At 41.7% G+C, this 17,117-nt stretch overlaps 1 protein-coding gene across 1 annotated transcript in view; it reads right to left on the reverse strand.

The window, feature by feature from the left end:
• Positions 1-17,117, reverse strand: part of LOC137419504 (uncharacterized) — a 62,893-nt gene that overhangs the window by 21,696 nt on the left and 24,080 nt on the right. The window contains exon 2 of the mRNA XM_078769753.1: positions 2,266-2,550. Coding sequence (XP_078625879.1) covers positions 2,266-2,550 — 285 coding nt within the window. The remainder of the gene's footprint in view (positions 1-2,265; positions 2,551-17,117) is intronic.

A 17,117-nucleotide genomic window follows, 5' to 3' on the forward strand; every position in this document is an offset into this window, starting at 1 on the left:
CCACCTTCCGAGGCCAACCTCGTGTTAACTCGCTCCCAACACAACCAGGGCTTTTTAGCCGCAATGGATCGAGCCTATGGACGTGGAATGGTTTGTAGAAGTAGGGCCTATCCTCCTGTCTTTACACAACGCAGGATTAACACTGGAAGGGGCCTACTCTCACATATACTAAGATATAACTATACTACAAATGAGGCTACATGTTGCTCGTGTGACTAACTATGGGGGGCAAACCTTTAACCTTTTATTGAGTTTACTGTACAAATCTCAAAACCGTAGCAATATATATATATATATATATATATATATATATATATATATATATATATATATATATATATATATATATATATATATATATATATATATATATATATATATATATATATATATATATATATATATATATATATATATATATATATAGATATATATATATATATATATATATATATATATATATCAGTTACTATGCGATTTCATACCATCAGTGGTTAACTGCCATTAAGGTATCACATCCATCTATGCTGTACCTTAATGGGAGCGATAAGTACCATCTGCCACATGGCACATTATCTCTGGTATCCACTCATTATATGGAATCGCCTGGATGCAGCCGGGAGCAACCAATCCAAATATATCTTCAGTTCTCCGGCTTTCAATGAGCGCACGTAATGACGTCACTGCCATGTACATACGCTCTGCCTGTCAAGCTCTCAAGAGAACCCTCCGACAGAGCAGAATTTTGATCTTCGTTCAGATACTGTCATAAGTGTATGTAAAACTAAGTTACCGACCTGGTTTCGCCCTTTTGGGGGTCATCAGGGCAACGCAGTGAGTCCTGCATACACTTATGACTCTGAAAACCTTTCGGTTATATACCAGTTACGATGCGATTTCATACCATCAGTCATGAACCGCCATTAAGGTATCCCATCCAGCTATGCTGTACCTTAATATGTATATATATATATATTCATATACATATATATTGTCGTGTGGTTGGTTCACTTAACATGTGCGTCACCACGGATGAATCGAGCTTTAATGAGGCGTTATCCAATTCTATGGCGGATCATACACGAGCAGGGGTTCGGGGGAGAATGCCGCGGCTTACCTGATGGTCCGACGATGTCTTCACCCTTGGAAAAGAACTCGCAAACGAAAACGGGATTAAAGTTGGTTGGGAAAATAATACAAGGGTTTATTTAAAAAATATCGGGACAGGAAAAGAACGCGCCTGTTCACTAAACCCCATATATCGGGACGTCCCCGCACAGATTTCAAATACACACATAATAATTTTGATCTTCGTTCAGATACTGTCAGAAGTGTATGAAAATACGATATACCAACAGGGCGAAACCAGGTCGATAACTGTGTTTTTCATACACTTTTGACTGTATCTGAACTAAGATCAAAATTATGCTCTTGACAGGCAGAGCGTACGTACATAGCGGTGACGTCATTACGTGCGCTCATTGAAAGCTTGAGAACTGAAATTATATTTAGATTGGTTGCTCCTGGCTGCATCCAAGGGATTCCATACAATGAGTGGATAACAGAGATAATGTGCCGTGTGGCAGACGGTACTTATCGCTCCCAGTATAGCATAGCTGGATGGGACATCTTAATGGCGGTTCACCACTAATGGTATGAAATCGCATAACAACTGATATATATATATATATACAAATATATACAAATATACATGTCGAAAGATTTGTAGCTCAGGATTCATATTGTAAATGATAGCACACTGAGCAGTAATAAAAGATTTAAAAATTCATTATTAATAGCCTGACGTTTCAAGAACAAACTAGTTCTCTTCCTCAGAGGCGTTGAGTGTGGTGTTAACCGTTAAGTTCCGTTGGGGACGGTTCACGTCATGGATTGGTCCAAGTCACCTTTTTGAAGCAATGTTTTATGGCCGGATGCCCTTCCTGCCAGCAATGTTTTATGGCCAGATGCCCTTCCTGCCGCCGACCCTGTTGGTCGCCTCTTGCGACACACAGGGAATTACCAGGGAACTGGTACTCAATTTGCCGACCTCAGAAGGATGACGGGCTGAGTCAACCCCCCTGGTGTTAATTCAGTGATACGACCAGGATTTGAACCCAGGATCCTCGCATCCCAAGCCGGCACCCTAACCGCTTACCCAACACCATGCTTAATAAAAGCATGGAATAGAGGTTGTAATTGTGAAAGTGGCAAAATAATAATCATTTGCACCATCCTTTCTAAACACTTCCCTTGTGTACTCACAGAAGATGGATATCCGCACCTCAGGTGTCACGGTGATGTTCTCACAACCAGGAGCAGAGCAGCGAAATCTAGCCCCGTCATGGAGCATCGAAAGCTTCAGAAAGGTGAGATCGAGGTGTCCTTTTTCTCTTTTCCTTTGCTTACCAATTAAAGCATTGTCTGTGGGAAATGTCCACATGACGTTTTGCATCTCACACACGTCTTCAGCATAGCACGTGAGTGTGAGGTTGTTGCTTTCCTGACGAACAGGATTTTGAGGTTCGACACGCAGTGCACTCATCATACCTGAAAAAAATTAAGAAAAACAGAATAATGTATGATGTGTTCTCTGTCACAGTAAATAAAAGCAATGGCAACATCGTCAAGACGAGGACACTCAGTAGAACGCACACCTCCACCAGGCTGAACAGTTTACGTTTTGTATCCCAAGTGAGGCTGGATCTGGATTCGGACCTGGGCCAAAATCGAATCGGCTTGTTCTTATCACCGAAACAACGTATCCACCTAGTTTTGTCAAAACTCGTCCACAACTTTTTTAAATATCGTGCTATTTATTGTTTTTGGCCCATCTCTCAATGGTGAAGAAGCACTTTAAAATTTTTAGTATCTGGATCCGGATCTTCACCAGAATCAAATCGGTTCATCATTGGCACACACCCAACCAGTCCACCAAGCTTCGTCCGAATCCATCCACAACTTTTTGAGATATCCTGTTCACAGACAGACAGACAGACAGACAAACAGACAGGGGTGAAGACATAAGCTTTGGTGGTGGAGGTAACTGCAGAGTTCAGAGAACACTTCATCCCATACAGTGTTCAAGTATATAATTCAATTCAAAATAATGATTTTAAAAGTCGTATAAAAAATTAATTTTGGAAGTTTAGCACCGTTGATGTACTCTTGTACACTATGTTATGTACTTCAAATGTACAAGTACTTCAAAACATGTCCAAGTACTTCAAAACTGGAGGTTTTTGGAAGGCGTACGAAGGCGATTTGTGTTCTCCAGTGTTCCCATATATAATTAAATTGAAATGAGTTTAGTTTGGCTGCCAGACAGGCAGCAGAGTAAAATAATTATCTCACTCCTCTCTGCACATGTACAATCGCAACATCTTCAGAGGCAAGGTACTGCTAAACCGCAGGTTGTTTCCGATTCATGTTTAAAATACAATATTCAATTCAAATCAAGTTGTTCGTCGATCATAAACTGACATTTGTGGACAGACGGACGGATGGACAGACTGATGGAGGCATATAAGGCCACCTTCATACTTGGTTTTGCCTTCTTCAATTCATGTAGTCAACAAATTGCCAACAATGGATTGATCTCTTCTCCCAGGAGAGGCTGGAGTACACCCAGGGCAGTCTTCCAGTTTTTTCTTTTGTTTTGTTCCTAATAAACATAAACAACCTCTGATGCTCAGCAAAACTCTATCTTCCTTTGTTTAGAACACTCCACATTGTTGCACACAGTACCACATCCTACTGGAAGACATGCAGCAACTGCCTCACTCACGCTCTGCTGATCCGAAATGGATTCGAGTCTTGTCTCGCAAAAGGAGCATGTTTCTTAATTGTGGAAAATCTCACTCTCACCTTGTCACTCCAGAAGTATTGTTAAATGAACCCACCACTGTATTAACATGGTCAGCCACTGGAAAACGTTCATTCTCTATGTTTCGTTCCAGGAGACCGCATCATCAGTCATGACCTTTCCTGGGTGACCATACAGCAAAGCTGGCCTGCAAAGCTAGCCACAGAATGGGCATCCTCCATCATTCCAAGTCATTCCTTGAAAAATGAGAACTATTCCCAGCCGACAGGACCTTGGTCCTTTTTTTTCTTTCGCTTTCGCTATTCAGTTATCATTTTTATTTGATATCTGATGTACCATACTCGTTACAGGGTGACAATGTCGCCAACCCAGGTCAGAAATCCTATAGAAACCAAGAGAGACCAGTAAGACATTCATATAGCTCTCTATTGGAAATCACAAACCAGCAGAGTTTCCAGTAGAAACCAAACCAGGTTCGGTTGAAACCAATAGAAACCATAAGATGCAATTGGTCTGAAACCCAAAGAGACCAATAAGAACCTTTAAGTTTAACTGGTCCTGCAGAGAAACCATTAGAGTTAACTGGTCTGAAAACCCATAGACCAAATATAATACTTTAATTATATTTTGTTATAAACAAATGCAAAACACACAGTCCCATATTGAATTGAGTTATAGCCATGTTCTTTATAACAGTTTCCCTGTCGAGTCTTTGTTGTGAATGTGAATGCAAGTTATTCGCCATCCAGGAGTCAGATATCTCAGATTGCACCAGCACTGGTACAGTTCACCAGAGGACCCGGGTTCAATTCCCAGTCTGGGCACATAATTTTCCCACATACATCTATATATATATATATATATATATATATATATATATATATATATATATATATATATATTGTTGTGGATTTGAGAATTGTTGTGTTTTTGTATTGTTGTAAGTGTAATGAATTGTTGTAAATATCACCCTCCGTAGTGTAAAGGTCAAAAGGTCGTCCCCGTAGTTACTCCATCGCATCACGTAGCAAATCATAGATCTCCCTGTTCAGTAGTTATCTCCTTATTCTATGTAGTTGAAGGCTCTGTTCCCACTAGTTGACACTGCATTGCACCAGATGACATAAGGTAGCTCCCTTCCATTCCCAAAGCCTCCGTTGCCAACTGCATCGGGCGGTTTTCCGCATTTGCCGCCATTGGCCATGTGCTCCGTCTCGGGGAAGAAGGGCGTTGCCCTCCACTCGTCATGAGAAGGTGGAGCCCAGCGAGCCCCCACCAGCCAATTAGGGCTGGTGAGATGAGACACCATCATGGACGTGGCGCGGCTTGATCGTGACGCGCCTTATAAAAGTGTGTGGGGAAGGATTACAGAGGAGATGCGTCGGAGAGCGAACCCGTCACGCCACGCCCCCCACGAGCGAGAGACGATTTTGAGAGGAGTCCTTGGAGAGCACGCGAAGCACCAGCACGCAGGAGCTTTGGAACCATCGCAGCTTTGAACGGTCGCAGCTTGAACCACCACAGCTTCGGGGCTTTGACGGCAGTTTCGAGCGTGGCTGCGAAGGAACGGCGGCTGCTGAACGCGCCGATCAAGAAAGGGCGGCGGCTGCTCATTCCCGGCCCGACCGTGCTCCGGTTACAGCTGAACCTTCCTCTCCCTCCAGCCATCCACCTCCTGCCATTCCTGTCATCATCCCCCTTGTAAGTGTGCTTGTAGTCTGTCTTTTGTCTCGTCCCTGGGTTTAAGTAAGACTGCAGTCGTTAAGCTAATATTTGCACTGTCCTTCTGGTTCTTCCATCCTTCTGTATTTATTTTATTATCCTTCCTTCTCCTTGGTTTCTTTAATAGTGTACATATTAGCAATAAATCATATTTGTATTTCCTACCTTTGTTCTTCTTTCCTTTACATCCGTTTCGTCCTTGTCTTTTCCCTCATTGAATACCTGTGGCACGATTTGGCCAACGTACAAGAATCGGGTCTAGTTCTTGTTAATAGTTCGTGCCGCGGTTGCTAAACCACTCGGCAATTACCATCTGTCCGCGGTCGCGAACGGGGTTGCACACCTACCTTTCCGGAGGGAGCGGTGCAGCGTCAGGGACCACGTCGGCCAGTCATAGACGAGGGGATTAATCCCCCCTCGATAAGGGGAACAGAGGCCGACGTTGGGTTCCGCAACAATATATATATATATATATATATATATATATATATATAAATATATATATATATATATATATATTGTTACGGTTGCGGTTTTGATGTTATGATGGGCCGAGCGGATGGTCCAACCGCGACCGTTACAGGATCCCCAATTGGCCCGACTCCCCCAACGTTGACCAGATCGCACCACAGATATTCAATCGGGAAACCTCTAAAGCGACCGAAAGAGAAGGAAAAGAGAAGAAGACAGAGTACGGAGGAAGAACAGATTTATTATACACACACAAGCAAAAAGAAGGAGCGACCAAAATTATTTACAAGCAATGGATGGAAGAAGCAGTCACACAGTGAATCGTTAACTTATACTATTCAATTTACTTAACCCCAGGACAACATTCAAGACAGACGACGTTCACACTTACACGGGGGAAATTGCAGGCAGGATTGGCGGAGGTGGGTTGCTGGAGAGGGAGGCAGGGTCAGGTTCCTGCAACCGGCAGGGCTGGAGGTAGCAGCTCTCAATTCTTCGCGTTTTTGGCGGGAAAACCCTCGGTCGCGTCGACGCTGCTGATGCTGTAGACGTCACGCGCTGGCTCGGTCACACCTGCTCCTCTCCTTCTGGTGGAGCCGTCTCCCTCCTCTCAGCGCGTCTCTTCAAAGCTTGTTTCCTCTCCAAGTATCTCTCCTTTTTGGTTTGGAGCGTCTCTCATCTCACAGCTCACAGCTCACAGCTCACAGCTCATCTCTCATGTCCTCTCTCATGTCATCTCTTCTCTCCTCTCCCGAAGCAGTCCCTTCCAGTCGCTTTTATTACTCGGGGCGGAATCAAGCCGCCGGCTGCGAGGGCACGCCTACCGGGTCGCTAACCGTGGTGCTGGTTGGCTGTTAGGGCTGTCCGATTCCTCCTTTGATCATGACGACGTGCCACGCCTGTGAGTTGGCGGCTCCTACCCCCCTCTTCTCCGAGATGAGCACATGGGCAATGGCGGCTTGCGGGATTGAACACCACTCGCACCGCTTTTGAAAGGAACTTTGGAGAGCGGAGATGATTGGGGAAATTGAAAGGGGCCTACGCTTATTTCGTTTGATACAATGCAGAGTCAATCTAGTGGGAAACACATATTTAGCCTACATGGAATAAGGAAATAAACTATTTAAAAAGATATATCGTGGCCTGTGTGTAAGTTTCATGGAATTAACTAGGAGGACGGCTGCGACCATTATTTACATTACGAGGGTGTTACACACAACAAAACCATACTTTTCACATTCGTTACACTTTCTCCAAAATTGTTACACTTCTCAAAACCGTTACCCTTCTCAAAACCGTTACACTTCTCAAATTCGTTACAATATATATATATATATATATATATATATATATATATATATATATATATATATATATATATATACACACTAGCTTGGCTCGGCTCGCTTCGCTCGCCTCACTAAGCGTCGATACTGAGGAACGGGCTTATTTGAACTGAGGCTAATGACTACCTGAGTTGCTGTGTTGTCATGATTTTCACCAATCATAATACAAACAAATTACTTTGCACAAATGTATTTGTTGTATTTGTGATATTACATTTTTATAGGCAATTTAGGTTGAATGTTTTTTTTTTTTTTTCTTTCAAGAAAGAACCCCTCCACACATACATAGGGGAGGGGTAGGTGCAGACTGGAAGTTTGGGACGATTACACCTCACCACCACGTAATTCAAAACACCTCACCACCACGTAATTCAAAATACCTCACCACCAAGTAATTCAAAACACCTCATCACCAATTAATTTAAAACACTCACAGCCATAAACCATGTTATAAAAACACCTCACCACCACGTAATTATAAATACTTCACCACCCATTATTTTAAAACACCTCACCACCATGCGATTTAAAAACACCTCACCACCACATCATTTAAAAACACATCGCCACCACATAATTCAAAATACCTCACCACCACGTGATTCAAAACCACCACAACGTTATTAAAAACACTTCACAACCACGGAAACAAAAGTTTGAGGGAGTCGTTAAGTGAGAACACAGACACTGCCCAGATGTATAGATATAGAGATAAATGACTGTACCCGAGTTGCCGTTTTGTCATGGTTTAAACCAATCATAATTCAAACAATTATTTTGCACAAATGTATTTGTAATATACGTGATATCACATTTTATAAAGAATTGAAGTTGAAAAAAAAAAAAAAATTGGAAAATTTTCTTTAAAAATACCCTTAGGACATACCAACGGGAGAGATATGTGCATTCCAGAAGTTTGGTACGATTTCACAAAAGTTTGAGAAAGTAGTTCAGTCACAACACAAGACAACACAAGACAGACGCTATATATATATATATATATATATATATATATATATATACGTATATATATATATATATATATATATATATATATATATATATATATATATATATATATATATATATATATATATATATACAGTATATATATATATATATATATATATATATATATATATATTATATATATATATATATATATATATATATATATGTATGTATGTATGTATACAGTCACGTGAAAAAGTAAGTACACCCCATGTAAAGTTTTGACTTTTTCAACATATTTCAACATACAGCTATTTGATCTTCATTTCAACAATATTGATAGATAAAGGTGATATAATATAATAAATATCATGAAACATTTACATTTTGTAGTCCATTGTATAATTTAAATAAACAAATGCAATTTTCGCATGTCGAAAAAGTAAGTACACCCCTACATTTATCACTACTTCAAATACCTAAAATTAGAATCAGGTCCACCAGCTCAGGTGCAAATGATTAGAACATCGTTAGAGAAGATCTTGGAGGAACTTGTCTTATTTAAACCTCAGACGTTTAGTTTGGTTTGCTCTTTGTTGTTGAAGTGTGGGGCGTCACCATGCCTAGATCAAAAGAGCTCTCTGAGGCCTTCGGAAAGAAGGTTATAGATGCCGACGAGTCTGAGAAGGGATTTAAAAAGATCTCCAAACAATTTGAAATCAATCGTTCGACTGTCCAGAAGATCATCTACAAGTGGAAAGATTCCAAACAACTGCCAACTTGTTCAGGCCAGGCTGCGCCAGCAAGTTCAGCCCGAGAGCAGACCGCAAGATGCTGAAAGAAGTCTCTAAGAACCCCGGAATGTCATCACGGGACCTACAGGTAGCTCTTGCCACTGTTGATGTCAAAGTGCACTAGTCTACCATCAGAAAGAGGCTGCACAAATTTGATCTACATGGGAGGTGTGCCGGGAGGAAACCTTTGCTGTTCAGAAAGAACATCAGGGCAAGACTAAAGTTTGCCAATGAACACCTCGGCAAAGACCAGCACTTCTGGAACAATGTGCTCTGGACAGATGAGTCAAAGGTAGAGCTATTTGGCCACAGTACCAGAAGACATGTTTGGCAAAAACCAAAGACAGCATTTGACCACAAGAACCTGATACCAACTGTAAAGCATGGTGGTGGAAATATTATGGTTTGGGGCAGCTTTGCTGCATGAGGGCCTGGGCAGCTCACCATCATAGAATCCACTATGAATTCTTAATTGTACCAGAGGGTGCTTAAAGATAATGTGAGGCCATCTGTCGGAAAGTTGAAGCTCAACCGAAAGTGGACCTTGCAACATGACAATGACCCTAAACATACCAGTAAATCCACCAAGGAATGGCTGAAAAGAAAGAAATGGAGGGTTCTGGAATGGCCAGGTCAAAGCCCGGATCTAAATCCCATCGAGATGTGGGGGGATTTGAAACGAGCTGTGCATGCAAGAAACTCAAACATCGCACAGCTGAAAGAATTCTGCATGGAGGAGTGGGCAAAAATTTATCCCAGTCGATGTCAGAGACTGGTAGACAGTTATAAGAAACGCCTACTTGAGGTTTTCTGCGAAAGGGGGCAATACCACCTATTAGAGCCAAGGGTGTACTTACTTTTTCCACATGCGAAATTTGCATTTATGTTTATTTAAATTATACAATGGACTACAAAATGTAAATGTTTCATGATATTTGTTATATTGTATCACCTTTATCTATCAATATTGTTGAAATGAAGATCAAATAGCTGTATGTTGAAATATGTTGAAAAGTCAAAACTTTACATGGGGTGTATTTACTTTTTCACATGACTGTGTGTGTGTATGTATATATATATTATATATATATATATATATATATATATATAATATATATATATATATATATATTATATATATATATATATAATATATATATATATATATATATTGATATATATTGATATATATTGATATATATATATATATATATATATATATATATATATATATATTGATATATATATATATATATATATATATTGATATATATATATATATATATATTGATATATATATATATATATAGATTGATATATATTGATATATATATATATATATATATATATATATATATATATATATATTGATATATATATATATATATATTGATATATATATATATATTGATATATATATATATATTGATATATATATATATATTGATATATATATATATATATATATATATATATATATATATATATATATATATATATATATATATAGATATATATATATATATATATATATATATATATAGATATATACATATATACATATATATATATATATATATATATATATATATATATATATATATATATATATATATATATATATATATATATATATATACATATACACTAGGACATACCGACGTGAGGAGACACTAGGACATCCAATATAGTGTATATATATACAGCTAGTGTATATACACTATATATACACTTTCTACACTATCTCCAATATACACTATATATATACACTAGCTGAGGTACCCGGCTTCGCCCGGGTTGAATAAGAATAAGACAAATATATGATGAAAAGAACATGTATATTTTAGAGCAATATCACAGTACATTTCCGACATGACGTTTTGTCAATTTTCAATTCTCAAAACCTCTTGGTATACAACATTTCTGGTTTTCTTACTTGGTGCCAAGACAAAAAGATTGCTTGGTTTTCCAACCCTCGAGCAGCCCACGTACAGCTGGCCATGGGAAGTACCCGGCATTGCCGGGCGGAGGAAGGGAGGGGAGGGGAGGAGGAAGGGGAAGGGAGGGGAACGGGGGGGGGGGAGGGGAGGAGAGGGTGGGGAGGGGAGAAGAGGGGGGAGGGGAGAAGAGGAGGGAGGGGGAGGAGGAGAGGGGAGGGGGAGGGGGGGAGGTGAGGAGGGAGGGGGGAAGGGGGATGGGGAGGGGGGAGGGGGAGGTGAGGGTGGAGTGGAGGGGAAGGGGGGAGGGGGAGGGAAAGGGGGGGGAGGGGGAGGGGGGGGGAGGGGGGAACGGCTAGCTTGGCAAGCGATAGCAGGCTTTTTACTTTTATTTTTACCTCAATGAGGGCTATATATGTAGTCCGTGCTTGGAGCCTTCAAGTTCAACATAAAGTTTTTTTATGAAAAATAATGCAGATGTATAACAATCCACCAATGCAAGTTCAGAAATGAATGCAGATCCTTTACTTTGCGATACAAACGCAATTCCCGCCATTTCCACTCACGATCGAGGCCTCCACAGTGACCGCGCCTCTTCTTCCTCCTACAACTTCGTCTCACTTCTTTCACTCAAAATGCACGAAATTCTGCCGCATGAAATTATGTAGAGGCCTCGTCGGGGGGATATAAGGTAGATAAGGAAGGCGTTGTAACAACAACAACAACAACAACATGCATTTTAAGGCCATGTTCCCTGCTAGAGCGGGGGTTAGCCTTGCGGTCCCCATGACAATCTTCTCCATTTTGCCCTATTTTCTGCATCTCTCCTTGTTACCCCTTGCCCGCATTTCTTCTTCCACCATCTTTAGCGAAGTCTTTCTCGGTCTTCCCCGTCCTCTACTTCCTTCTACATTAACTTCCATCACTCTTCTCAACCAGTCACTTTCATCCTTCCTCAACACATGACCAAACCATCTCAACCTGTTCCTCTCACAGCATCAATCACAGGCAATATTCCCATCATCTTTCGCAATTCATCATTTGTCTTCCTCTCTCTCAACAATACTCCGCACATCCATCGAACCATTCGCATTTCCACCCTTTCCAGCCTTCGTTGCTGCTCTACATTCATTACCCATGTCTCGCTCCCATAAATCATAACACTTCTCACACATGCAGCATACACCTTTCCCTTCAGCTTCAGCGACACTCTCCTCCTCATCAGCACGCCACTCAGTTCCCGAAACTTCTTCCATGCACATCTCACTCGAGCAACGTTGCCGAGTCTGATCCACCTTCTCCATTCAGCATGTCTCCGAGGTAGCAAAATGTTTTCACACCTTCCAGCTTCACGCCGTCTCCAAGATCCAACTCAACATTTCCTCCATCTGCAGCTCCCTCTGTGCACACCTTACATTTGAATGTAGCTGCCACACTGGTTAATGACCCTCTCAGACCACTACATTTTTGATGAACCCACTCAGCACACATTGTACATTGAATGGAGTTCACTCCGACACCCTTCCTGCACACAGCACACGGCCACTTCCAGTTCTTTCCACCTCACCACATGCTTTACCACTTGCCATCACCTTTGTCTTTCCGATATTCACCTTCAGACCTTTTGTCTCCATACATTCCTTCCACTTGTTCATCTTTTCCTTCAGTCCATCCATACTTTCCGCAATCAACACCAGATCATCTGCATACAACAACTCCCATGGTAAACCCTCCTTTACGGTCTGAGCCAGCACCTCCATCACAGCTACAAATAGTAGTGGACTTAGTACCGACCCCTGATGCACTCCCACCTTCACCTCAAACTCACCACTGTTCCCGTCCTTCGTCCTTACAGTTGTGCGTGCTCTTTTGTACATTGCCATCACTACTCTGATCAACCATTCCAGAATAAAGAACCACTGTAACAGAAGAATCAAAATAAAAGTGGAAGAACATAGGAAATCGGAGCTATTCTGGACCCACAGCCAAACCCGACAAACCATTGCAATACACCCCCGAACGTCTAGCGTCGCCACAAACTACACCATGGAATTGCAGCTGGCGCGGTTTTTTTAAACCATTGATATTAAAATAAAACGGAGCCTAAAACCACCGGGATTGTATGCTGATTCCGAATCTGTGTCTAAAACTTTTCTCCGATGTGTAATTCTTGAGTTATAAGCGGACATCCAGACACACACACACACACACACACACACTCCTTTATATATAGAGAAGATATATATATACAAAGGTGGGCGGTCCGCTTCGAAAGTCCGCTTATCCGCTTATCCGCTGCAGCGGACTAACGTTTTCGAAGCGGATAAGCGAATCAGAACAACCCCCGGAAACCGAAGCGGATAAGCGTAAGCGGACTACCGAAAAATTAAAGCGCATCGCGATTCGCCAAATCAGCTGTTAGCCTGAGCCGTTACTCTAGAATTGTGAATATTTATTTAAGTGAATAATAAGTGAAAACTGAATATTTTATTGGACGCTAGAGCGGCAATAACGTCAAGATGGAGAGATTTCTGACTCTCCAGCCCAGCGGCAGTGCCAGGACAGGCACACGAGCGACGCAAACCAGCAGTCCCAGCACAACGACCAGTCCCAGCACAACGACCTCAAGGCAGCCCTCGACGGTGGCAGCAGACGCGGCCGCCACAAGTCCTTCCAGGACATGGCCGGCGCCAGGTCTGTTGACTAGTAGACTCTCTTGTCAAAGAAAGGACGGGCAAATTGATTTTTCTTTAATGTAACTTGCATATATTAAAATTATATTTAAATTAACTGTAGAGTAGAGTAGAGTCGAGTGGAAAACTTTATTTCAATAAATTTTGAATAAATTTTATTTAAATAAAAATGTATATTTTTGATCTGAAAAGCTTTGTTTGTCTTTGTAGTAGTTAGAAATGGCTATTTAGGCTTAAAAAGCATTAAATTCCCTTTAGAAACGTCAAAAATCGCTTTAAAAACGTCGAAGCGCTTTAAAAAAATCGAATCGAAGCGGATAAGCGGATAAGCGGTAAGCAGACTAAGATTTTCGGCCGCTGAAGCGGATAAGCGAATCGGACTACACGGGCTGGCGGAGCGGATAAGCGGTAAGCGGACTTAAAATTTTCCGAATCGCGCCCACCTTTATATATATATATATATATATACATATACATATATATACATATACATATATATATATATATATATATATATATATATATATATATATATATATATATATATATATACATACATACATATATACAGGAGATTCATTATACAGTCGTGGCTAAAAATGTTGGCACCCTTGCACTTTTTTCAATAATTCACCATTTCTTCCAGAAAACTGTTGAAATTTAAAAATCTTTGTTATCCACATATGTATATCTTTAGTTTGCAGTGGAGCAAACAGAAAAAGCTGAAATAATTGCTAAATGTTAGCTTATTGCACACAGAAATCCTAAAATGGCCCGGACAATATTATTGGCACCTTTAGAAGTTGTAGAAATAATTAGATTTCAAGCAGGTGATTCTCCTTTACTTTGAAATTGAACTCACCTGTGGTGAGTTGCAGGTGCCTGCAATATAAAAATCACTCATTCAACCAGTTTGAATAGAGAAAAGGAGTCATTCTGCTGTTTTGTGTCAGTGTGTACCACAATGAGCATGGAGAAAAGAATGAAAACCAGATAATTGTCTGTGGAGGTCAGACACAAGAGTGTAGCCAAGCATGGATAATCTCAAGGCTACAAGTCCATATCCAGAGACCTTGATGTTCCTGTATCCACCGTACGCAATGTTATCAGGAAGTTTAAGGCCCATGGCACTGTAGCCAACCTCCTTGGACGTGGCTGCAAGAGAAAACTTGATTGTAGATTTCAGCGAAGGATTGTTCAAATGGTGAGAAAGCACCTCGATCAACTGCCAAACAGATTCAAGCTGACCTTCAGACACAAGGTACGACTTATCTCGAACCATCCGTCACCACCTCAATGAAAGCCGACCCAGGAGGACCACACTGCAGCTGACAGAGAGACATGGGAAAGCCTGACTGCAGTTTGCTGAAACACACCTTAACAAGCCAAAATGCTTCTGGAGAATGTGCTGTGGACAGATGAGACCAAATTAGAGCTTTTTGTAAAGCACATCATCTCTATGTTTACAGAAAACAAAATGAAGCCTTCAAAGATAGAACACCTTCCTACAGTCAAACATGGAGGAGCTTCAGTGATGTTTTCGGGTTGCTGTGCTGCCTCTGGCACTGGGTGCCTTCAATGTGTGCATGGCATCATGAAATCAGGAGATTATGAAGCATTTTGAGTGCAACGTTTTTTTTTGTTTTGTTTTTTTGTATACGAGATCGAGGCTCGTGAAAGAGCGAACATTAATCACAAGGAAATACAAACCGACACAAAAACATATAACATCGGGAGCGGGTATACGAGATCGAGGCTCGTGAAAGAAGCGAACATTAATCACAAGGAAATACAAACCGACACAAAAACATATAACATCGGAGCGGTAGACAAGATGGGGAGAGAGGGGGAAGGACACAAACACAACATTTGAGAGCAGGGACCGAGAAACATGGAGACATCGAGAGATCTGAGAGAGGGCGAGGGCTTTGGGCGGGCATGGGAATGGGGGGGGGGGGGGTGGGGAGAGGTATAAAACATATGGACACGGGCCAGGACTTCAGGAAAGAAGTTGGAATTTCAAACAAGGTGGATCTGGGGTGAATTAGCGTGGGTAGAAAAGTTCAAGCTTTTGGATGGGGGAAGATAAGAGATGGTGGTGAACAGCTGTTTTAAAGACCTGGAGAGAGGAGTGGGATTGAAGGGAGTGAGGAGTTTGTTCCAGAGGCGGAGAAAAGAGGAATGAAAGAGTGAAGTGAGCAGAGAGCCGAGATTTCGGCAGTTTAACCATCAGAGGGTTGCTGGCAGATCTTGTGCGACCTGTAGGAATATTTGGTGGACAGAGCACAGAGAGAGCTGGGGTGCAAAGGCCGGAGAGAGTCGGTAGAAGACAGAAAGACCACCTACCTGCCTGCGGTGAGTGAGTGAAAGGCCCTCGGAGATAGCTTCATCGCGGGAGATTCCAATGATTCTGAAAGCTTTGGTTTCAACAGCGTGAAGCCGAGCTAGGTGTGAGGCAGGAGCACCGGCCCATAGGGGAGAACAGTATTCCATTGAGCTGCGGATGAAGCCTTGTATGTGGTGAGGAGCTCAGGTGTGCCGAGGAAGGACTTCGCACGACGGAGGATGCCCAGTCGGCGACTGGCTTTGGAGGGCCAGCTTGGAAATGTGGTTTTCCAAGAAAGATCATGGCAGATAGTGAGACCCAAAAGCTTGAGCGACAGAACTTCTTGGAGAGGATTGTTGAGAAGTAGATGGGAGGGTTGTCCAGTCGATCTTTTCGGAGAGACATAGTAAGAGTGTGAGATTTGTCAGGATTGAAAGACATGTTCCACTTGTTTGACCAGTCTGCAATTTTGTCCAAGTCTTCAGAGAGTGAGGAGGCTGCAGACTGCCGATCTGAGGGAAGAGGAATGGAGCGGCAGAGAGTGAGTCATCAGCAAAGAGATAGAGAGGATTTTCAAGAGAGTCAGAGAGATCATTGATGAAGATCAGAAAAAGCACAGGGCCCAGAACACTGCCTTGGGAAACTCCAGCCTGAACAGAAGAGGAGATGAGAGAACTCCAATCAGGGCCACACGTTGACGACGACTCAAGAGGAAGTCAGCCAGCCATGCGTGGAGATTTCCATGGATACCAAAGGAGGAGAGTTTTGGTGAGCAGAGCGGGGTGCCAGACCGTATCGAAGGCACGTGATATGTCGAGGGAGACAGCTCTAATTTCCTGTTTGGCATTGAGGACCTCCATCCATTGTTGAGACAGCAGAAGCAGCATGTCCAGAGTAGAGTGACCTGGTCTGAAACCAAATTGATGCTCAGAGAGTCAAGCCATTGGAGAAGAGGAAAGATTTCATATCCGAAGCAATGATGGATTCCATGACTTTGCTGATAATTGGGAGAAGGCTGTTTGGTCTGTAGTTGCTAGGATCTGTTTTTGCA

This window comes from Myxine glutinosa, chromosome 1 (assembly GCF_964187855.1).
Source record: "Myxine glutinosa chromosome 1, kmMyxGlut1.1, whole genome shotgun sequence".
NCBI lineage: Eukaryota > Metazoa > Chordata > Myxini > Myxiniformes > Myxinidae > Myxine > Myxine glutinosa.